Source organism: Phacochoerus africanus, chromosome 15 (genome assembly GCF_016906955.1).
Source record: "Phacochoerus africanus isolate WHEZ1 chromosome 15, ROS_Pafr_v1, whole genome shotgun sequence".
NCBI classification, from domain to species: domain Eukaryota; kingdom Metazoa; phylum Chordata; class Mammalia; order Artiodactyla; family Suidae; genus Phacochoerus; species Phacochoerus africanus.
The window spans coordinates 49,918,308-49,941,856 of NC_062558.1; the positions used below are offsets into that span (position 1 = coordinate 49,918,308).

Sequence of the window (23,549 nt, forward strand, 5' to 3'; positions counted from 1 at the left end):
TTTAACTGGGCACCGACCTGATCAGGTGAAGGCTCTGGGTCAGAAAGCCAGTCTCCTCCATCTGGAAAGTAAAGGCGGCGTGAACATCTGGGCCCCAAGACCCTTGTCAGCCTGGCTGCCCCCTGGGGCAGCGCCAGAACTCTTGGCCCCACCACATGCTCGCCAGGGTCCAGACAAGCTGCTGCTTCTTTGGGCAGAGTGCTGTGAGCAGCACAACGGGGCCAGGCCATTCCCACGGCCTCCACAGTTGGCTTTCCGTCCTCTTTCTCTGAGGACATCAAGCAACCTGGGAGGGCCAGAGAGAACAAAGAATGGGGCTGAGCAGTAACCTCTGGACAAGCAGGTCTGAGGAGAGTGGTCCTGGACTCCATCCCAGCCCCAGGACGGCAGTGGGGGAGGGGACCAGCTTCCCAAGCATCCCAGGCGCCTGCTTGGGGAGGCAAACGTCTTTCTGATTCTGGCCATCCTGCTGGGGGCGAAGGGACAGCTCAGCGTGGTTTGGATTCACATTTCCCTGCCGGGTAATGGTGCTGAGCATCTTTCCTTATGCTTACTGGCCATCTGTACGGCTTCTTGGAAGAAATGTCTACTCAGATCCTTCACCAATTGTAAACTGGGTTGCCTTTTAACTAATGAGTTGTAAGTCTTTTAGATATTATAGATATAAGTCCATTATCATACATATAATTTGCAAGTACTTCTCCCATTCAGTGGATTGTTTCACTCTGAGAGTGTCCTCAGAAACACAAAGGTCTTCATTTTGATGGTGTCTGGTGTCCTTATTTTTGGTCTCCTATGGTTTTAGTATCATATCTACAAAATCATGGCTTAAGCCAAGGTCAAGAAGATTTACATTTACTTTTTTCTTCTAAGAGTCTTAAAGTTTTAGCTCTGAAATTTGGGTCTTTGACCCATTTCACGTTAAATTTTACACATACGGTGAGGCAGGGGCCTGGCTTCACACGTGTGCCCATGGCTGCCCAGTTATGCCAGCACTTTTTGCTGCAGAGACTGTCATTCCTCCATTAAAGCAGCTTGGCAGTCTTGTCTCAAAATAACTGACCAGAGATGTATGTGCTTATTTCTGGGTTCTCAATTCTACTCCATTGACCTACATATCTACCTTCAGACTGGTACCCCGCTGTTTCTTATTTTTAATTGTCGTACAGAACACTTAACAAACCATTTTAAAGTTCAGCAAAGTTAAGCACGTGCAGACTGTTATGTAATCGCTTCTGGAGTAACTCTTTCATCTTGCAAAACTGGCCCCATTAAACAACAACATCTACCCTTCCCCCAGCCCCTGGCACACACTACCTGCTTCTGTCTACGAATTTGACTGCTCTGGGACCTCACATAAGTGGAGTCGTACAGTGTCTGCCTTCTGCGTCTGGCTAGTTTCACAGAGTACCACGTCCTCAAGGTCCATCCAGGTTGCGGCCAGTGTGAGAGCACCCTTCCTTTTTAAGGCTGAGTTGTATTCCACTGTTCTGATTACAGTAGATTTGCAGTGGGTCCTGGACTTGGGAAGTATGGGTCCAGTCCTCCAAGTCTGTCCTTTCTTAAGGCTATTTGGCTCCAGGGGCCATCTTAAAACCTACTGTCGGAGTTCCCGTCGTGGCGCAGTGGTTAACAAATCCGACTAGGAACCATGAGGTTGCGGGTTTGGTCCCTGCCCTTGCTCAGTGGGTTAACGATCCGGCGTTGCCGTGAGCTGTGGTGTAGGTTGCAGATGCGGCTCGGATCCCGCATTGCTGTGGCTCTGGCGTAGGCCGGTGGCTACAGCTCCAATTCAATCCCTAGCCTGGGAATCTCCATATGCCGTGGGAGCGGCCCAAGAAATAGCAAAAAGACCAAAAAAAAAAAAAAAAAACCTACTGTCTCCCAGACCCCTCACAGCAATAAGTGAGGGCCTCGGCTGCCCAGATGAGTCAGAGGCAGTGGGTGGGGGGCCCAGGGCAGAGGTACCCATGTCTCAGCCTCTTTCCTGATCCCACCAGCGAAGGCCAGGACCCCATGTGCTGGCTGGATTTTACAAGCAAGGCTGAAGTCCAGGGCTGAAGTCCTGCAAGACCATGCTCCTGGAGATTCAAAATGGCCTTTGCTGAGGCGGGAGAGCACCTGGGGAAGTGGGGGGTTCCTCGGGCACACATGCCCTGCAAAGGCCAGCAGGATGCTAGCCACTCAGGGCAGACCAGCCCTCAGAAGGCCAGGCAGGGGCAGGAGCCCTGGGCAACGCCCACACTGAGGAAGTGGCCCCATGGTCCTGGTGCCCAGGGGGAACCCCACCTCCCCTCATCACAGGTTCTCTGTAGGAGCATCACCAGAGAAGAGCCCTGAGCTCCATGGGCTCCCAGGCCAGGTTCTGAACCCAAAGCCTAACTCTTCTCCCTCCCCAAACCCTGCCCGTTAGTGGCTGAGCAGCACTGCCTGTGCCCTGGAGGCGCTTCTCCCCAGAGGCCCAGTCCCCATCTTGGGGCATCTGTGTAGGACCGGAGGAGTCTAAAGTCACCCCGCCCAAGCCTCTCTGCTCCAGGCAGCCACTGAGCCTCAAGACGGCAACAGGAAAATGTCAGTGCCAAGCCCACAGGGACATTTTACAAAGAAAGGTGTTACTGTTGAGACCACCGGGCAGGAAGGGCTTATTCCCAACAGCCATGTGTGGGAAGTAGTTGCTGCTAGTCAGTCAGGGGTTCTGGGGCTGGTGGCATGCCCCAGTGGGGCCCCCTGATTCAGCCCTCGAGGCAGTGAGGTGTGAACAACCTGCTCAGCACAGCATCTGGATGAACCAACGGGTACCTGCAGAGCCATGGTTCCAGTTGGGTGCAAGCTACCTACCGAGCACTGAGGCACACCAGGTGCCCACACGCAGCCCACACACAACGCTATGGGAGAACAGGGCTCCTCTGATCTAAGATGGCACTCCAGCTCAGGGGACACGAAGCCAGCCAGCACATGGTAAAAGGAACCCAGAGATGGTGTGACGTCCAAGGTGCCCACAGCCCAGCAGCCTCCATCACTGCCGCCAGGTCCCCACTCACTGGGTCCATTGGAGAGGCTGTGGGGGGACTCATGGAAAGCACAGGACAGCCCACGGTGAACACAGACATGCTCCTGGTACGTGTGTTTGGGGGGGGGGGGGGCAGAGTGAGCCAGGCTCCCAGTTGCTGAGTTGAGTCAAGGACGAGATCTCCTGCCACGGGGCCTGGAAGTGACAGCCACTGGTGTGTGTGCATGAGAGCTGGGAGCAAAACACGTACACAAAAGAGCCTATGTCTCACACTGGCAGAACCACGGGTATCCCCCCTCCAATGTGTGTCAAAATTCAAGAAAAACACCATTTTCCACTTTAAAAAGCCTGCCCAGCGAAGGGACCAGCTGTGGTAACGGCAGCTTGTGCCTGGCACTGTGCAGAGCCTTTTGATGTGCACAGCCCCTCCACTCAAATTAAAGCCATTTATGGGGGGAAGGGAGCACCAGGGGCCTGCAGCTCAGCTCAGCTCTCCCTCCACCCAACCCCATGACTTCCCCCTCCCCTAACAGGGGTCTTGCACCCCAAATCCTGTCGCAGAATCTGCTTCTGGAGAAGGAAACCAGCCAGTGTGGGAAGGTCTGGGCTCAGCACAGGAAGCTGAGTCTTGCTCAGAGCTGACCACATCTGAAGAGAGGGAGGGCCAGATGATGGCAGCTAGTGTCCCTTCTGCCTGAGATCATGAGAGCACCTGCACTGGGCACTGCTGCTCCCAAAAGAGGGCAGGAGAAAGTTCCCCAAGCAACGCCAGAGCAATCCAAGGCCAGGGAGTGTCAACCTTAGGGCCCAGTAGGCCAGGCACCAGAGGTCGGCTCTATGGCCAAGTGCAGCTAGACAGTTGAGGTCCAGGCCCAGGCCCAGCAGTGATGGACAGCAGCAGCCCAGAAAGCCAGGCACCTTGCGGCAGAGATGGAGGTCCTGCCGAGGTCTCTTCCCAACCAGGCCTGCCGCCAGCCCCAGCCACTCTGCTCCAGGAAAACCAACAGTTACCATGGTACCTTGTGCCCCTACAGAATCCTGTCAAGTAACTTCCTGTCACAACCAGTGCTAGGTCATGGTTTGTCTCAGGCCAACTGCCCTTCTTGGTTCTGCAACCATCCCACAGAGAAGCTGGTGAGAAGGTCAGTAGGGCCTCTGGCAGGAGGAGTCTTCTGAGCCCAGGCCTCACTGAGCAGGGGGCCAGACAAAAGCAGAGGCCACAGCCAGACCGCCATGCACCCCACTATCTTCCCTGTAGGGTTTGTCACTGTGGGATCCGTGAGGAGGGAGTGAGAGAACACGGACAAGCTTCACTTCCCCTCAAATCTAAACACCAGCAAGAGATGTGTAGCTGGGAAGCCTGGGCACTAAGAGCTGTGAGCACCAAGCCCACATGCAGCCATGAAGACTGCCTGGAGGATACATGGAGAGACCAGCCCAGGGCAGGGCGATGGTCTGGAGGCTGTGCAGGATGAAGCCAGAGGGGACGGGCTGGGTGCAAACAAGGCCCTGGGATGGAGGGGAGGGTGGGAGTGTGGCTGCAGGTGAACAGCAGGGTGAGGGAGCCATCCCCACCTACCGCCCACAGGCTCACCCGGTGGGTCTTGCTGTAGGTGTAGAGGAAGGCCAGCCGGTAGAGGCTCTTGTAGTGCTGGGGGAAGCGGCTGAGGCACAGGCGCAGGGAGGCGACACACTGCTCCGTGAGAAACTGGCGCTGCTCCTCAGCGCCGGCCGGTAGCCCCTGCGGGAAGGCTGCGGGCTCCCCCGGGGGCTCCCCTCGCCTCCTCCCATCCCACGTGGTGGCTGCAGACGCTGGAGGCTTGGCAGGGGTGCCAGGGCCTGAGGGGTCTGCAGCTGGCTTCTGGCTGCCTTGCTCTGTGACCCTGACGCCTTCCATGGTCTCCAAGGGCTCCTCAGGCTTCCCTGCATATGAGAACAAGAAAAGGAAGTCATCTCGGTTTGGGGCCGCTCCCCGTGGTGACACCACTAGTGACGGAGTCACTTCGTGAGGCAGTTGGCACAGCTGGTCCGTGCCCTTACTGGACCGGCTCTGCTCCCTTGTCCCCCACTGAGGCCTCTGTGGCCTTGTTTCCACCCAGGTAAAGCAGGCCATCCCAGGGGACACATGGCAGAGGGGACCTAGGCCGCAGAGAGCAGGGCCTCCGAGCTGGGCTGGGGGGCCCTGCGCAGGCTGTTGTGGGGAAGCAGTGCAAGGGCGGGCATGGGTGCACAGAGGGCAGCGTCTACTCCATGCTCAGTGCCCCAACACCAGACTGCTTCTGCCAGCGACGGCCAGGCAGGCAGAAGGAAAGCTTGGGGCCAGGGTCAAGGGCGGGGTGGCCCCTGGGGCACTGGAGCTCGGCACAGCCTGCCTGAGGCACCAGCTCCGAAGCCTGTTGAGGTCTGGGCCGTGTTCCTGCTGCCCTCAGCCCCTCGGCCTTCCCTGCTGCAGCTGCCCCTGAAGAGCCAGGTAGACCTAGGCCCACACTCCTCTCAGGCTAGGTCTGCGCCAAGCTCACCCACCACCACTCTTCCTGCCTGGGAGAGAGCCTGGGTGATCTTGTCAGCGCCCCCTCAGCTGCCCTGAGACCAAGCTCTGCTATCCCGCCCAGCTTCCTTCCCGGGTGGCCTCACACCCACGGCTGTGGCTCCTCCTCCAGGACGCACACCTGGCCTTGTACACTCACTCTCACTGCTCAGGATGCAATCAACTCCTCTTTGGGCCTCCCCTGACCCCAGGGCAGTGTCTGCAGGGCGCCCAGGGCGCCCACCACCTGATAGCAGGGACCACTGTGTCTGTGCAATGTCCCTGGCAGGGGGCTGCCCTCCTGGAGGGAAGCTGACCCCATCTGATCCCCGCTCCCAGGGGAGCTTGGCAGAGGGCTCAGGTCATCTCACATGCACCCCACCCACAGCCCCACAACACCACAGGGCCTGGAGGGGACACTTCCACCTTTTCTCAAAGACGTGCCAGGTTGCTGGTGTGGTCAACTCCAAGGCCACACTTCCAATGTGTCCCGACAAGCACAGTCTGAGCAATGACGGGGACCCCACCCTGCAGGAGGAATGAAGCAACAGAGAACTCGAGTTCCAGAGTTTCAAATAAGGCACAAATGCTCAGACATGGACACATGGAAAGTGGACAAAGGATCAGGCATGAGTCCTAAGGCAGCTCAGAACCATGTCTAAGGAGACATAAAGATCAAAAGGAATTGAGATGCCAGAGTGAGTTAAAACCCAGGTGCATGGGGGTCTGGGTGGCCTGAAGAGGCCCAAGAGAGGTGGTGACATACCTCCCCCACAGCATCCCTGGCCCCTGCTGATGGGGCCTCCTAGGTCCTGTTAGCTGAAGGAAGAGGGCAGGAAGGTGGCAAGCCCAGGTACGTTCCCCAGCCAGGGGGCCCAACTCCAGGCCTGCCCAGGACACAGGAAAACAGTCGTCCCACTAACAGGAGGTGGCCACATGGGTAGGCTAGTGCCAATAACGGCAGCAAGGGCCGGCTCAGAGCACCCACTGCATGAGCACCAGGCAGGCAGAGCAGCCCAGCCCCCTTCCCACTCAGCAAGCATGGCCCCAGGATGAGGTCCCTGGACAAGGTACCTGGTGGTTGTGTATTCTCAGTCCCAGGCTCAGCTGGCAGGGATGCCCAGGCCCGGCACTGGTGTCCCCTGCCTGCACCACATGGGTTGTTGACAACTCTGCTGCCCTCAGAGCAATGTGACAGAGCAGGTTGTTTAGATGGTGAAACTGTGGGCGGCTTTTTTCTCTACTAAAAATATAAATCTTTACTGCTGCTACATTCACATTTTAGACTTTTCTTGGGAGCTCTGACTCCTAGAAAGGTGGGCTGGGGGTAGCTGCAAGTCTCCTGGGAGAAGTCTCTTTCTTTGAGGCACCTGGGCACAGATCTGGGTAGAGACCAGGAAGGTAGGTGCATCCTGGGGAAGCCGCTCCTGCCTCCTAAGGGCACCCAGTGACTGGCAGACCTGGGTGCCCAGCGATGCACAGAGAATTCGTGAGGAGCTGCACCCTACAGCACTGACCGTGAAGGAAGCAGCACCAACAGGGTGTGCCTGGTGGGCAAGGTGTGTGCAGCACATGGGGCAGGCATGTGCCCAGTGCCAGCCCAGTCCACATCCTGGCTTTGTGCAGGGGCTGAGGGCTGCCACCCACTGGGAGCCATGGTGTGTGTTGGAGACCACCACTGACAGGTTTGGCCTGGAGGGCACTGGCTCAGGCCCTCTTGCTGCCTGCCAGGCCTGGGCTCAGGACCCATCCCCTGCTGTGACTACTCCCCAACACGAAGGTCAACCCCTGCAGCACGGCGGTGACCAGGAAAAGCAGGGCTTGGAGGGGAAGAGCCCTCCACAGAAGCAGGATGATTCACTTCAGGCCCCCAGCGTCTGCAGTGACTCACTTGACCCTAACCTCCTTGACCAAGAGACAGCCCGACATACTGAGGAGGGATAGGCTATTCTGAGTTTGCGAAACCACACATGCCGAGCACACTAGAGAGAAGCCTGTGAAGACCCCCGCCCCTCGGACTCCACTGCATGATGGGCCATGTGCACACGGGTTAGGCCCCACGTCTACTAGTGAAAACCACCCCACCCCTTAGATGCCCTGAGCCCCAGCTGCGTGGCAAAGTGCAGGGAGCCGGGCTGCCCTTCCACCCCCCCAGCTCCCCGCAGGCGCTGATGTCAGCCAGAGGGGCCACAGGCCCAGGGCAGGTACACCTGTGGCCTGTTCCATGCTCCTGACCTGACCCTAATGGGGATGTAGCCTCACCTCCCTCTGAGCCCAGCAGGGAGAGGCTGGCAAGGGACAGAGAGCTGAGGCAGCCTTCCCTGGTGCAGACAGCTTTGGCCTACTGCCACACCCACTTATGAGCCCCAGAGCCTGGACTCTCCCATCCAGGGCCTGTGTGCTAACTTCCTGGGGTCACCTGCCCCTGTAGCCCACTGGGAGAGGCCGTGTGGGGCATGGCTAAGGGTGCAGACTGAGCCCCTCTGGACCCCAGGTTCTTCTCCTATAAAGCAGGAATAGTCAGTGCTTTTCCCCAGGGGGACTAGGGACCTGCTTGCTGTTGATGCTACTGACAAGCAGCCCTTTGCCCCATCCTTGGCTGGTGTGAGAAAGCTTTAAAAATCCACAGCTGGCTGACAAGCCACAGCCTCAGAGCAGTGCCAGGGATGTCCAGCCTGCCTGCAACCCCTGAGCAAGCCTGATTTCCAATGGGGCCTCAGGACCCTCACAAGCGCTGGGCATACCCCAGGGCCAGCTCAGGGCTCTCTGCCAAAACAACAGGGGTCCAGATTAAAAAGAAAGCACATTTGTGATGTTTAGGATACAAAGACTTTTGGCTCTCCCACAGGGGCCACAGTGAGATCCTAACAACGGGGCTGCGTGAGCACCTTCTGAGATGATGCATTTAACTCCCAGATCCCAAGAGCAGGCCTTAGGACCCCTTGCATCCTACAGGGAAAACATCAGAGGCTCAGGGAGGCCAGCAGTTTGTCCAACAAGGCCCCAGGGCAGCTGCAGAGGCGCGAGGCCAGAGGCAGGAGCCCACATTGTCCAGCACTGCCCAGCCCTGGGACACCCACGCCCTCCCCACATCCCGTTTCAGGTCTCCATACCTCTCTCCTCTGCAGGACCTTGAAGGTCTTTACCAGGAGGTCCTGCATGGGAACTGGGTGCAGGTGGTCTCTTCTCCGTGAGGGGCTTCCGGGAACCCTCCAGGGAGCTGGAAGGCTCATTAAAGAAGTCCTGCATGGAACTGGAATCTGAAAGTGCCACAGCTGTGCTGTCCTGGCTGCGCTCTGCAGGGAGAAGGGAGAGGCGGCAGTGTGAGCCCCTGACACATCCTGCACGGGGGGCCCCCTAAGCCACATCTCCCTGCAGGGCCTGGTGACCGCCCTGCGCCGGCCCCGATGCTGCCTGCCCGCCCATCCTGGCACCAACCTTCCCAGGGTTTCCACCGAGGGCAGTGTTCTGGTAAATGTTTGACAATTAGATCCTAGGGTAAAAACCTTCATTTGTAGCGTTTACTTATTTCTGTGGGTACATACTTGCATCATGGCCAACCTCAAGCCATCAACATGATATATATGAAGTGGAGTTGGGAAGAGATCCCCAGTAGTGTGTTATACGCCACCAGGTAGTATTCCTACCGTAACAGGCGTGCACAGGCAGAACAGGTAAGAACTCAGCAAAACCTCTTAGCTGGTTGCTGAGGCCACGTACAGCCAGTCTATGTGGGGATACAGGCCCCTGGGAGCCGCAGACACCAGGTGGGAGGCGCCCACTTGGCACCTCTCCACGGGCCTCCACAGGTGCTCATGAGCAAGAGTGGGCCAGGTGGGAAGGAGACTGGTGGACCCCCTCCTGGGGAGCAGGCCCAGAGAGAAGATAGCTGTAGGTATAGGAAGGAGAGGCATGCAAGCCTTCTGCCTGTGGGGAAGGACGCAGAAAACACCTGCCCTGAGGGAGTGGCAAGTCTCACCCCGAGGCCGGGGGGCATAGCCTGCCAGCACCAAGGCTGGACCCAGACAACAGGGCACCAGACACGCACCCACCCCAGGCGGAACAGTCCCTGCAGGAAGAGGGGGCAAGAACACGGAGACCCTCCCTGAGGGCACACGAAGGGCCTAAAGCAGAAGGTGGAAAGAAGACCTCCCAGCAAACCCACCCCACCATCAGAGGGGAACCACAGCATCAGAACCGACACAGCTCAGCTCTGCCTCATCCAACGCACACCCCCCAGCAGCCTAGAAGCAGAGCGAAGCCCATGCCAGGCATATATAACAGTTATTTCAGTCTCTTCTGTCCTACACAAGATACCCTGTGCTCAAAGTAAAAAGGGTAAGACACACACGTACACACAAAAGAAAAGAATGTTGTCAAGAGACAAAATAATCAACAGAACCAGGCTCAGCATAACCCAGACGTTGGAACTACCTGATGGGAGGTTAAAATGGCTAAGATAAGTATAATTCATAAATTAGCAATTATATTCACCCAAGGGTAGATGTGATCACGTGAAGATGTATCTTCTTCTTCTTCTTTTTTTTTGTATTTTTTCCTTTTTTTTTTTTAGGGCTGCAGCCGCAGCATATGGAGGTTCCCAGGCTAGGGGTCTAACGGGAGCTATTGCTGCCGGTCTATGCCAGAGCCACAGCAATGTCAGATCTGAGCCACGTCTGCGACCTACACCACAGCTCACGGCAATGCTGGATCCTTAACCCACTGAGCGAGGCCAGGGATCAAACCCACAACCTCATGGTTCCTAGTCAGATTTGTTAACCACTGAACCACGACAGGAACTCCAAGACGTATCTTCTTAACCGTAAGGCAGTCACTACACTATTGAAAAGGGAGCATAAATAAACCAATAGTAGAGATGGAAAGCACCCACTAAAGAATAAAGCTTAGTTCTACCTTGAACTTTGTGCATCTGAAGGTGAAGCTCTCTAGCCCCTTCCCCACCTCAGAGCTGCAGCCACAGGGTGTCTCCAAGGGGATTCTGGGGCCACAGGGGGGAGGGCAGACACACCACCTGGGCCCTGCAGCCTGGGCGCAGCTGCTGGAGAGCCTAGATCCGGTGATGTGCTGGTACCTGCCAGCAGTTCCCTGGGACCCCCGGGAGTATAGCACGAGCTATTGGTGGGAAAACTTAGAACAAAATGGAGAGTTGTTTTGGAACATCAAAAGTCTGGACCCCAGAGACCCGAGTTCAGGTTCTGCTCTGCGCAGCGACAACTGCGTCACAGAGCCCAGGCAATTGCTGTAACTTGTTGACAGTTCATTTTCCAGACATGTAAAGTTGCCTTAATACAAGTGCCCACTTCATGGAGTTGTTAGGAGTATTAAATGGGTTCACACATGCAAAGCGCTTGAAACAGGGCCTGATACACAGAGAATGTTCACAAAATGGCAGCTCGACTGTCAATGTTATGATTTCAGCAAACCTTGACCTATTTCAATAGATGTGACACATAGAGATTTAGTTCTAAAGGCCACACTGTAGACAGTGCCTGTTGACAGGGCGGTGACCACTTCTTCCATGCTGACTGGACGGCACCATCCCAAGCAGGCAGGCGGGCACTCGGGACACTAAAAATTAGCCCTATGCTTCCAACACCAGCCCCACTGCTCCAGCCTCTTTACCTGCATCTGACTGCAGACCAGGTTCGGGGACAATGACCTCTCTGGGTCTGCTGTGGCCGCCTCTACAGTGTCCACTGCCCAGTAAGTGTGGGTCATCAGCAATGGCTGGGCTGACAGAGCCATGGACACTAGGACGGGAGGTGTGTGTGTGTGGCCAACACAAGCCCTGCATCTCACTAAGGGGGACCTCGCCCTTGGTGAGGGGCTCTCCTCTCACTGCAAGGCAGACCTCCCCACAAGGCTCCATAAGCCGAGAATGGGGAGGAGGGCAGTGTGAGGGGATCCCCAGTCACAGGGCCAGTGACTGACACCCTTGGCTCCATGGCCCCAGCCCCACATTCCAACCGCAGATCTGCCACTTGGGCTGCTTCAGGCTGCCACTGCCTGCTTTTTAACATGTCTATCACTGCTCCCCTGCCTCTGCCCCTGACACACATGTGGGGTCCCCACAGGGGTCACTTAGTATATGGAACACAGACAGAAGTGATGTCCTCTGGCCCTCAGCACTTTCCAGCCAGGACAGAGAACTTAGAAGGCGGGGACAACACAGCAGGCCATGCTGCATAACTGAGAAACCCTCCTGCCAGTTAGGCGGGCAGTTGCCCAACAGCCAGGCCCTGAGCAGCTGTTGGCCAGGAGGAAGCCTGGCAGGAGAATTCACCAGGAACTGGCACGCGGCCTGATGAGCTAGAGAGCTGCTGGGCTTTGGGCCCAAAAGTTGCTAACCCAGTGCAATGCCGGTTATGATCATTAAGAAAACCAAGGACTGGCTTAAGCAAATGCTGGGACACTTACTCCCAACATACTGATGCCCTGGCAGCGCTGCTCAGCGAGGGGACCCCACACCCTGGGTGTGTGGGAAGGCGGTGCTCTGCACCTCAGGGTGCCTGCTCCTCAGGGGGTCGCATTAGGGGTCTCTGCTGGGTCTCCTTTAAATGCACTCACAGCCACCACAGAGCAGGACACATGTAAGTGAGGGAACCAGTGGGGACAAGGGTTCCCCTTATTCTGGGGTGGTCGAGGGCACCCAGAAAGCCCTGAGGAAGGCTGAAACTCAGGAGAGATATGAGGAGGCCGCCACCATCACGCAGCCCCTGTAGGAAGGCCATGGTCAGCGATGGCGGGGGGGGGGGGCGGTGGGGGGAGGTGCTGTGAAGCAAGAGTGGGGACGCATGTGCCTGGGAAACAGAATAAGTGTGTCACCACAAACACGGCTGCCAACAGGGACTCAAGAGGCCCAGGCCAAGTATCTTGAGTCCTTCTGAGTCTCATGTGTCTGAGAGGGTCAGCCTCAGGCTGTTCAAAATGGTCCTGACTGTAAATACTAAGAAGCAAACCAAGGTTTCACACCTAGCAACAGGTCAGAAGAAAATCACCTTCGTTTCTTTTACATCGATAAAATGTCATAAAGTGAAAAACTCCTTCTTAGAGGACTCTAGGGACCTGACCCTTTCACTGCCCGCCTGGTAAATCTACCTTCCCCAGGGCAGCTGACAGAGGCACAAGGACTCTGAGCTGGTCGAACAGACGGACAACAGGGGAGGTGCACCAGGAGGCCCAACAGGGCTGGAGGGACAGTGTGGGACAGGCAGGATAGGCAGCAGGCTCACAGTGCTGGGAAGCTGAGCACAGGCTGGACTTGCAGGGCGGGACAGCGTAGAGATGAGAGGGCCCTGGACTGGGGTGTGTGGAGGCTCTTGTGGGGGAGGGGATGTGCCCTGACCCCCCTACCCACTCACAGAGGCCTCTGCATGTACCAATTCTAGGTCACCAGGCCCACTGCCAAGGAAAGGCTGGGACACCCAGGGTGGGAACACACAAATGGGAAACCTCTGAGAGAGCAGGGGCAAAGGCACATGGGATGGATAGCACACAGCCCACCCATCACTCATCACCTAGTGCGGGGACCACGCTCTGTCTGGCCCCTGGACGGAAGCTCAGCCCAGGCCCAGCACCCCCCCACACGCACAGCCCTCCTGCTGCCACTGTGTCCTAACAAAGTGATGGGGAAGCCGTGTGCGTATGCACGTGTGTGCATGTGTGCATAAGGAGAGGTCTGGTCTGGGGGACACATGGCTTCCACAGGTCGTGAGCAGAGCTTCCAGGCTGGGCTCTATTCCCACCTCCATGGCTGCCCCCTACATGTGGCAGTGCCCCCGTGGGTGCCATATACATCATGCAACCCTGAGCTGGTATTCAGGAAGGGCCAGAGGGTCTCCTGAGGCTGTGAAGGAAAGGCTGTGTCCCTCCTGCCCACCTCAGCCACCACATGGAGCCTGTGGAGGCGCCTGCCCTGGGGCTTCCCAGGCCTGATCCTGAGGCCCAGCAGGAGGCAGGCAGCATTGAGCCATACTTAGCTGAAAAGACAGACAGCCAACAGGGCTGGGCAAGGAGGCCATCCTAGGAAGGCACATGGGTGGGACCCTGGGACCACGTGCTGCCCAGAAGCCACAGGAGAGAGGATGGCGCTAGGGGCAGGCTATCCAGGCAGCCCTGCTCTTCTTTCACAATGTTCTTATAGACATCTGCCCATGCTAACCAACACATGAGGTGGTTATGAATGCTGCACTCTTATGTTCACCACAGAGCAGTTCCTTCCACACCTCTGGGCCACTCCCGGCCTCCCCTGAACCCTCAGAAGGAGAAGAATCTGCCAACAAAGCCGGTTGCCCTCCACTGCAAGAGGGACCCACAGGCCCCATGCAAGGCAAGAATGGGGGTGCAGAGGGAAAGGGGCTGAGGCTGTCCATCCCACTGGGTCTTTTGAACGTTATGTTCAACCTCCCTGGTGGTTCTCAGGATTCCCAGACCGGCCTGAAAGAGCTCTTTGGTTATAAGACACACATCTCCTGTTGCATCCTTTCCAAGTGCCCAGCAGGATGACCAGGGCCGCTCCACTGCTGTCCAGTCCATTAGTTCAGCTCCACGGGAGTTCAGGAGAGAGGCAGGTGGCTCTGTGATGACCACTGCAGCACCTCTGCCCTGCTAACCCTGGAAAGATTGCAAGGGTTCCAATGACCAGAAAACAATGGGTTTCTAAGAACAGCAAACTTGGGTGGACTCAGTATTTTCAGAAACCTTTCAACCGGAGAAAAACTTGCCCCAGTTGGTCCCTAATGGGGCTGGGGTGTAGGTGGGACACCGGAGGAGACAGGACAGACACCAAGAGACAGCAGACACTGGGGCCCCCCTGACAGGCATCTGGGCGGCCAGGCCCCTGATGGTCAAGCGGGGAACTTTGGCCTCATGGCCCTTGACACAATGCTGGGGGAAGCAGAGCTGTAAAAAGTGCAGGCAGTGCCCCACAGCCATTGGTGAGATTCCCAACAAGGACGACAGGGGATGGTCTTTCTTGGAGCCAAAGAGCGAGATGCCGAGACACGCCAGCTCCTTGCAGCCCACAGGGAAGAGCCACGCTTCAGGCCCACTGGTTCCAAGTTCTCTTTCCCCAAGGTTTCTTCCACCCACCTGGTCACCTCAGTATCCAAATGCATAGGATCTCCAACCTCCACGTCTTTGCTCCCATTGCCCCTTGCTCAAAATGGCCCTATAGATCTCTCTGGAGACCCACCTCCTCTAGAAAGTCCTCCTGGTCCACCAAACCCCAGACCCAGATCACGGCACTCCCTCTTGGCACTAAACACTGCCCCAGGGACACACAGGTCCAAGCAGACAGCACGGCCAGGGCACCCTCTTCTAGGCCCAGTACATAGCAGACGCTCAATAATGCACCCACCACCAGCTATGGCCTGAAGTAAAAAGATGAGAATGAAAGAAGGGGACAAAGGAGGTGATGGGCTGTGCCCTGTGACAGCCTCCCTCCCCAGCCCAGCATCTGAGCTGTAGGCAGAGGTCTGTGCACAGAACACAGCTTGCCCACCACACTGATGCCCTCAGCCCAGGCCAGGCCTGCGCTCTAGAAAACCCCCCTGCCTGAGCCTGGATGCTATGCTGCAAACTTGGGGCACACCTCGGAGTGTCCAGCTACTGTGTGCAATGAACATTTTTACACCCTTGTCCTCAGAAAGACAGCTCGGTGTCTTAGAGTCTGTGGCCTTTGTTACTTTAAGCAGGAAAGAACAAAGCAATGGAAATTCAGGGCTGAGCTGCCTGCTGGACAGGCAGGCAGGTGGCGCGAGGAGGCCACCACTGCATGTGCATTTGGCCAGAACTGGGATGATGGGCTGTGGGCAGAAGACAAGCACATCAAACATACACTCTCCAAACTATAGGACCAGCGATGTGGAGGTGCTCCCGATCATGGGGGACACAAGGAGCCGGACTGAGGGCTAGCATGCGGTCAGCTCGGTCCCTGAAGCGAGCCGTGACAGTGCAAGCAGGCAGCCTAGAGAACAGTGTGGCCAGGGTTAGGGGCAGCACGGGCAATATTGGTGGAGGCAGAGAGGGCGAGCGGCAAGGATGAGCACAGATGGGACACGACACACGTGGTAGTGGTGACAGTGGCAGTGACAGCATGGCAGTGAGGATGGATGGTCACATGGAGGCTTGGCACAGGCACCCCGGGCTCCCCTGAAGGCCATATGACCCACACCTCCCCCAGAGGTTCATGTTGCAAATGGGGTGCATGGGGGTTCTGTGACCCCATCAGCCCCTGTGGTTCCTGTTCTCCTGACCTCAGCTTGCCTTCCCCTCTTCCCAAAGTGGACTCCCCCACACGCATCCCTCGACCTTGGCTAAGCTGCACCCCTCAGAAAGGCTTCCCACCTAGCCAGAGGCTAAATCGGGCTCTCTGGGACTCTGCCATTCACTGATTGACACCTGCCTCAAGAACCAAGTGCCTGCCACAGGGCAGGGCAGTGTCGTGTGTGCCTGGCTCAGTGCCAAAACAACTCCAGACGGGCAGGGCCACAGGCTGGCTAGAGAGCCCCACCTTGAGGCCCTTTCTGGCTCTGGCGTTCTGAGGTGACATGGAGCACCTAAGGCAGGTAGTGGCAATCTTGGCCAAGCCAACAGAGCCACCACAGACGTATTCCATGGCTGAGCCAGGCCAATCCATGCACCAGGCAGTTCTGCAATAGTCCTGCTCCCTGGGCCCTAACACCAACGAGCCTCCGACAGGGAGACACAGATCCAGCACCACCAAGCCTGTGAGGACTTCCCCAGTGCAGCCTCACCCATGGCCGGGGGCAAGGACACTCAGACCCCAGGTGCACTGGGCTCCAGCCTGACTAGCCCTGCAGCTTCCCTCTATAGTGGGCTTCCTCATGGAGGACAGGTCACAGCACACTACCCCACTGAGGGTTCCTGCACCTCGGGCAAATCCTGGGACAGACGAAAGGGGGAAGTAGGTGGGTGGGGCTGCCAGGAGCGGAGTCCCTACTGTCTCTGTCTCTGAGCTCGGCCAGCGCCCCTTTGGTCAGCTACGGGCATCCTCACCCTCCCAGCTGCCCAGAGGGGACCGGCTCTGACACCAGCCAGAGTCTCAAGGCCTGAGAGCCATTTCCAGGGCTTCTCACCCGGGCTGGGGACAGGCTGCAAGAGGCGTCTCACCCCAGTGCGGGTGGCAAAGTCAGGCCATGCTAAGAAGCCAGTGTTACCTGCCCAGCTGCCCACGTACAACTGGAGCCATCTTCCTCAATCTCTCCTGACCACAGAAACATGTAAAAAAGGACCTGGCCAACATCTGTGGTGAAGCACAAGCGCCCTAAAGTGGAGAGCAGCCCTGGACAGGGTCTCCTAGCCACACCCGAGGGAGTCCCTACGCTAGGCTCCCTGTCCAACTGGGCGATGAGCTTGACAGGCTCTGTGCTGCATGAGTCTAGGGCCTCTCAGGGCTGTATGCCCAGGGATACCACCCGCTCCTCTTCTGAGGCCACAGTGCAGCTGGGGAGAGTCAGGGTGCACAGTGAGGGTGAGCGGGCCCATGCTCTGCACTCCTCCCACCAAGCAGCCCCAATGCCCTGGAAGTGTCTGTGTCTAGAGGGCAGCTACAACCTGCAGACATCTGCATTTAACTCCCACAAGGCAGAGGTCACCCCCACCCCAAACAGGAGGGCCCTGTGGCTCAGAGAAGGCCATCAGGTAAGTGAGTGACGGGGTTGGGCCTGGAACTAAGGTCCTTGGACCCCAGGCCACTCTACCCTGGCCTCCCCGCCTAACCTTGGGCAGGGCCCTGGGCCTTTCCACACCTGCTTCTCTCCATCCACCCAGGGCAAGGCACACCCGCACTTGGCCTGTTCTGCACAGCAGGAGACCCAAGGCCTAAACACTCTGGCCCAGAGCCCATCGGCCACCCCACCGGGTCACAGGAGGCAGAAGCAGAGGTGGGTGGTGTGGACCTCGAGAGCCCAACACAGCCCCAGACACTGGCAATCTGCTGCTTCCTCCCAAGCCAGGACCTTTGCTGTCCAAGGACCACTTCTACCTTCTAAGGCCACAGCTATCTCAGGGTCCCAAACGTTTTCACATTGTGGACACTGCCTTCTCCCCAAGGGGAGCGGTATGTGTGGCGGTGTGGTGGGGAACAGGGAGGCAGGTTCCCAGCATCACTCACAGCCAGGCCTGGGTTCCCTGCACACCCGGCTAGGATTGGTAAGTGGGCCATGGGATCTCAAAGGCTCCACGTCATTGACAAGAGGCACTTCACAAAAAAGTTATTACCACCATTCCAAGGTGTACAACCAAAGAAATTACACTTGAGCCTATCTGCACAGCTCCCTACAAACCTCCAGCCCCAGTCACCCAGAACGGTACCATGCCAGCACCTGCCCCGAGCATCGCACTCCCCACAGTTCAAATGCACATGCATGTGCGCATGCCTGGGCCCAGGGACACCCTAAGAGGCGTCCCTCCATCCTGAAACCCGCCAGAGCTAAACTCTCACAGGAAACATCTGGTAGAAAGGGTGCTTTCTCAATACTCTCAGGAGTAAAAGGTGGCAACAGGCTTTAACTTGATGCGAGGGAGGGGGAGGTCCTTGCTTTGGGAATGTGGGCGGGACCACAGCAGGAGGAGCAGACCCCTGGGAGGTGGTGGAGCCACGAAGCATACACTCAACTCTGCACTCGGACCCACAGCCTCTTCACACACACCACACACCACAAGAACCCCGGAGGGACACCGTCAGTGTCCTCTCCTTGCAGGTCACAAGCCGCACCCCCACAAGTCAAGCAGGGCCACCTGGTCCCCCATCAGTTCAGCTCTAGCCCTACTCTCATCCCTGCCCTCCAGGAACACATACACTGGGCCCTGCTGAAGTGAGCCCCAGCATTGTCACCGCCCCCAGGGTTCCACTTAGTGGCCCCCAAGGCTCACCAATCTGCCCCATTGCTGTGAAGGTGAAGGGACATGAAGAGACTGGCATGCAGGCCTTGGGTGTTAGTAAGGAATGTGGGTGACCGGCCACCACCTGCCCGTCCACATGGGAAGCCAGCTGATCCCACCACCAGCCCCTCTGGATTCCTGGGGTCACAGAGTGAGTCATGGCCTTTCCTGACCGTCAGAAAGACATGTCACAATACAGGTGTGAGATGGCTGATAGCCCAGGGCCACCCCGGGCAGCCCAAGACGCCAGGGCCTTGCGACTGCCCTTCGTGTCCCTGGCTTGTAGGCTCAGAGAGGCTCCCAGGTGGGCGGGTGGCAGGTGGCGACCCTGAGCATGTCTGGGAAGCACAGGATCACCGTGAGTCCATGAGGTTAATGAGCGGCCGCAACATTGCCCGTGTCACCCCAGACCCACACCCCCCTCACCAAAAGAGCAACTCATTGCCCCAAGCGCCCTCCCCCATGACTGGCGTGCCGCCCTGGGCTGGCAGGAGGGAGAACAGGGACTGTACCGTCCGGCGTCGCCTGCTGGTGGGGTTTTTTACATTTGACGTAATCGTGGTCAATCGGAGTGGCTGTGTAAGGTGGGGATGTCAGACCTGGGCCAGAGGAGGGGAGGGAGGCTCCGGGGCCCGGCAGTGTCCCAGCTGAAGAGTGGGAGTCCTCGTCCACCAGGCAGGCCTTCTCCCTGTGGGGCAGAGGGTGGGGTGCAGGTCAGAACCTCTACATCATGGGAAACGGGAGGTGGGCAGGTCTGGATGGCACTCCACCCCCACTCCTGAGGCCGCTGCTTCCAGCACTTCTGCTGACACCCATGCTGGTTGGTGTCTAGGGGCTGAAGGAGCCGCCCCACAGTGCCCACTAAGGTTCCAGCCCCAGCTGGGCTGGCCCACAGTGCAAGTCTGAGGCCCAGGCCTCCTCAGAAGCACCCACCCAGCACCCCTCCAGGCTGAGTCAGTGCCCTTCGTGTGACACATAGGCCTGACAGATCTCATCCCGATGGATCAGTGTGCAGATCGAACATGTATGGATCAGATCAGTGTATGGATCGATCAGTGTGTGGGCAGAAGAGATTCTGAGATCACTGCACACTCACACATGGACAAGGATACCTTCTGCAATAAGCTAAGAATACAGAAACACCCGAAATGTCCATGGAAATGGCTACAGAATGTACAGAGCACCTGTGCTCTGAAGTAACACGGACAAGAGCAGAACCAGACCCACTGCTAGGGAAAAGCAATTCTAGAGCACCTCCAAGAGTTTCTTTTTATAAAATAAAAGAAAATCCATGGGGAGTTCTCTGGTGGCACAATGGGCTAAGGATCCAGAGCTGTCACTGCAGCAGCTGCAGTGCAGTTTCAATCCCTGGCCTGGAAACTCCCGCATGCTATAGGTGCAGCAAAAAAAAAAAAAGGAACTCTGATGATTATACTTACACCGTAAGCATGTGCAAATGCACAGAAAATCATTTGTGAAACAACTGTGAATAATGGCTAACTCTGGGAGTGAGAGCAGATTTGCCATGTTTTAGTCTAAACATTCATACACTGCCCACAAAGAAGAAAAAAAAAAGTTCATGTACTGCCAGAATTTTATTTATTTATTTATTTATTTTTGGTTTTTTGCCTTTTCTAGGGCCGTTCCCACGGCATATGGAGGTTCCCAGGCTAGGGGTTAAATTGGAACTACAGCTGCCGGCCTACGCCACAGCCACAGCCTCGTGGGATCCAAGCCGCATCTGCGACCTACACCACAGCTCATGGCAATGCCGGATCCTTAACCCACTGAGCAAGGCCAGGGATCGAACCCGCAACCTCACCGTTCCTAGTCGGATTCATTAACCACTGAGCCACGGTGGGAACTCCCAGAATTTTAAACAACTAGAATATACCTGTGTATTACTTGAATAACTATTAAATTACAAAAAAGAATTACAATCAATAAAATACCATATCATTGCATCTTGGAGGCCCTTTAGGACTATAACCTCTGGGCATACTGCATCCACCTGGGTGACCTGCCACACGCATGTCCCCTGTCCCACAACCCCGCAGGCCTGGGGGACAGGCCCCACGTACAGGTCTGCCTGACACCTGGCAGAGCCCTACATAGTACCTGGCTGGGCAAGGGTCCAGAAGTGGGGTGAGCAGTTCCCAGGCCCACTGAGAGAACTGTAGCAGGGCCCCAGCGTTCCCGAGCTCCTGCATCCTTCCTGACTCTCAGGAGAACAGGCAGTAGCCCAGGCCCTCGGATCCAGGGTAGGAGGCTACAGTGTGGACAGTGATGTCCCATAGTGGCCACACAGGCAGACCTCACCAGGCATGGCCTTAGAGAGAGGTGATCAGGGGCTGCCAGACAGCCTCTCCTTCACGGGCTCAGCAGAAGGACCTCCGCCAAGCTGCCGGGAACCTGGCTGCCAGGCCAGCACTACTCACTTTTCTGAGGCTTTGGGCGCATTCTTCTCCTCGCCCCTGGCAAAGGGCCCTTCTGCGGCCTCCTTCATGAAGCTGACCAGGACCTCCGCACCAACTCCAGAATCAGGCCTCCCTAGGAGCTTCAGGATGGATGCATGGAGCCGGAAGTACACCTGGGACAGTGACACCTGGGTATGAGCAACCCTCAGGCTGCTGAGCTTTACCGCCCAGGCCAGGCGCCACATGGGAACCACCTGCCAAGGGACGTGCCACCACACGCTGCCAACCCGCCCATCTATAGCTCATTCAGAGCCAGCGCTGACCATCAAAATGGACATGGATTGGCAGCATCCAACCCAGCACGTACCCAGGAGCCTCCTCCACCCACCCAGCACCTCTGAGCCTCTCCTGGCACCACGGAGAGTGAGCTTACACACACGTGGCCTGCACACTGTGAAGGGGAGCGAGATTTCCACCTGTGTCCCAGCCTGGCCAGCCCATAGGCACAGGCAGGAGGCCGAGCTGTATGGTCAGCCCTGTGCCTGCCTTCCTTCCTTTCCTTGTTCTCACCACCCTTGTGTGTTTACAAATGCATGAGGCCAGAAGCCCAGCCCGGCCAGAAGAGACCACACCACAGGTGGCTCGGTCTGCCCTGCCCATGCAGATGTGTGGCCACAGGCCCCGATTAACCAGCCTCTCTTCATCCAGAGGTGATTCTAAAAAGACACCACTGAGGAGTTCCCTTCATGGCTCAGCAGTTAATGAACCTTACTAGGATCCATGAGGATCCAAGTTCGATCCCTGGCCTTGCTCAGTGGGTTAAGGATACAGCATTGCCATGAGCTGTAGTATAGGCCACAAACGTGCCTCAGATCCCGTGTGGCTGTGGCACTGGCCAGCAGCTACAGCTCTGATTTGACTCTGGCCTAGGAACTTCCTTAAGCCACAGGTGTGGCTCCAAAAAGCAAAAAAACAAAAAACAAAAAACAAAAAACAACACCACCTAGAACCCACCCCAGGTGAGATGCCTGGTGGTCCAGCCCAGACCACCCTTTCAAGGGGATACCCTGCACAGAGAGGCCCACACCCAGAGCCAGCTTGTGGACCACAGAGAAAGTGGGAAACTTCAGTTTTAGATGTGGGCACTTGCAGTGCCCAGGTGCCATGCTTTGGGGAAGGCCCAGTGTCCAACTGGCAAAGGTTATTCGAGCAGCAGGAGAGTACTTGCAATGAAGGCTCAACAACAGAAGGGGGTTTCCACTGGGGTGAGGTTAAGTTCTTAAAGAAAAATGCCGTTTTTAAAGCAAGGCAGACTCCTGTTCCCACTGAGCGCCCTCCCTGAGGGCCAGTGGGCTGTGCTGGAGAGTGCAGCCTCGCTGAGTGGAAAGCAAGACGGAAGTGTGATGGGGAAGGACATGGGGCCTGGGTTGTGGATGCCACCAGGACACTGCTGGGGAAGCAGCCCCATGCCTCATGAGGAGCCCACAGAGGTGTTCCAATGCTGCTCCACACTGCACTGCATGCAGCACTTCAAAACAGCAACTTGTTTGTTTTGGGCCACCCCCACAGCATGTGTAAGTTCCCAGACCAGGGATCACATCTGCACCACAGTAGCGACCTGAGCCAGAGCTGTGACAATGCTGGATCCTTAACCACTAGACCAGTAGGGAACTCCAAAAGGCAACTTTATGAGACTTTCTGCTTGCTCACAACACTCACAGGTGAGTACAAGCATCCAGTCACGGGACACCACTGATCCAAGTTAAATGACCTGGGAAACAGTCACAGACGTGCAGCCTGATGCACCCTTTGTGGGGAAGGGGGAGGCCTCACCCAGCAGGAGGGGGCGGGGCAGCCAGTGGGGGCTGGGGACAGGGGGCCTGAGGACAGGGACCGAGGCCCAGCTCTTTCCATCCCACCTTATCCAACGAGAAAAACAAGGGGAAGAGCAGCAAGATGTCCCTGAGTGTCACGCACTCACAGGAAATGAAGCCAGAGACAAGGACCAGGCCAAACTGTTCACAGAGACCACTGGGTGGGGACCCAGGACCACTGAGGACCTGACGGCCTCACTTTAAACACTTCTGAATTCCTGGATTCTTTTTTTTTTTTTGTCTTTTGTCTTTTTGTTGTTGTTGCTATTTCTTGGGCCGCTCCCGCGGCATATGGAGGTTTCCAGGCTAGGGGTTGAATCGGAGCTGTAGCCACCGGCCTACGCCAGAGCCACAGCAACGCGGGATCCGAGCCGCGTCTGCAACCTACACCACAGCTCACGGCAACGCCGGATCGTTAACCCACTGAGCAAGGGCAGGGACCGAACCCGCAACCTCATGGCTCCTAGTCGGATTCGTTAACCACTGCGCCACGACGGGAACTCCCTGGATTCTTATTTCTTAACCACTAATATATGTTAAGAATCAGAAAAGAAAAGAAAAAAAAAAAAAAACCTAAAGTAGAAAAGGAATAAGCAAGCAGATTCTGCCCCAAATTTCAATTAGTTTTCTGGGCACATGGGATCAGCAGGAGGGACATGCAGCCTCAGAAAGGACGACGCCAACAAGCCCAGGGTCTCAGGACACCTGCACGTGTCCATAGTCCCACCTCACAGGGCAGCCCTGGGCAGGTGACAGCATCATGGGAGACACTTTAGAAATGCTAAATGCAAATC

At 56.8% G+C, this 23,549-nt stretch overlaps 1 protein-coding gene across 12 annotated transcripts in view; it reads right to left on the reverse strand.

The window, feature by feature from the left end:
• Positions 1-23,549, reverse strand: part of CABIN1 (calcineurin binding protein 1) — a 101,995-nt gene that overhangs the window by 35,032 nt on the left and 43,414 nt on the right. For all 12 annotated transcript variants that reach the window (XM_047761907.1, XM_047761905.1, XM_047761906.1 and 9 more), the window contains 4 exons: positions 20,903-21,054; positions 18,977-19,152; positions 8,651-8,833; positions 4,605-4,933 (listed from right to left, as the gene is read on the reverse strand). In XM_047761907.1, coding sequence (XP_047617863.1) covers positions 4,605-4,933; positions 8,651-8,833; positions 18,977-19,152; positions 20,903-21,054 — 840 coding nt within the window. The remainder of the gene's footprint in view (positions 1-4,604; positions 4,934-8,650; positions 8,834-18,976; positions 19,153-20,902; positions 21,055-23,549) is intronic.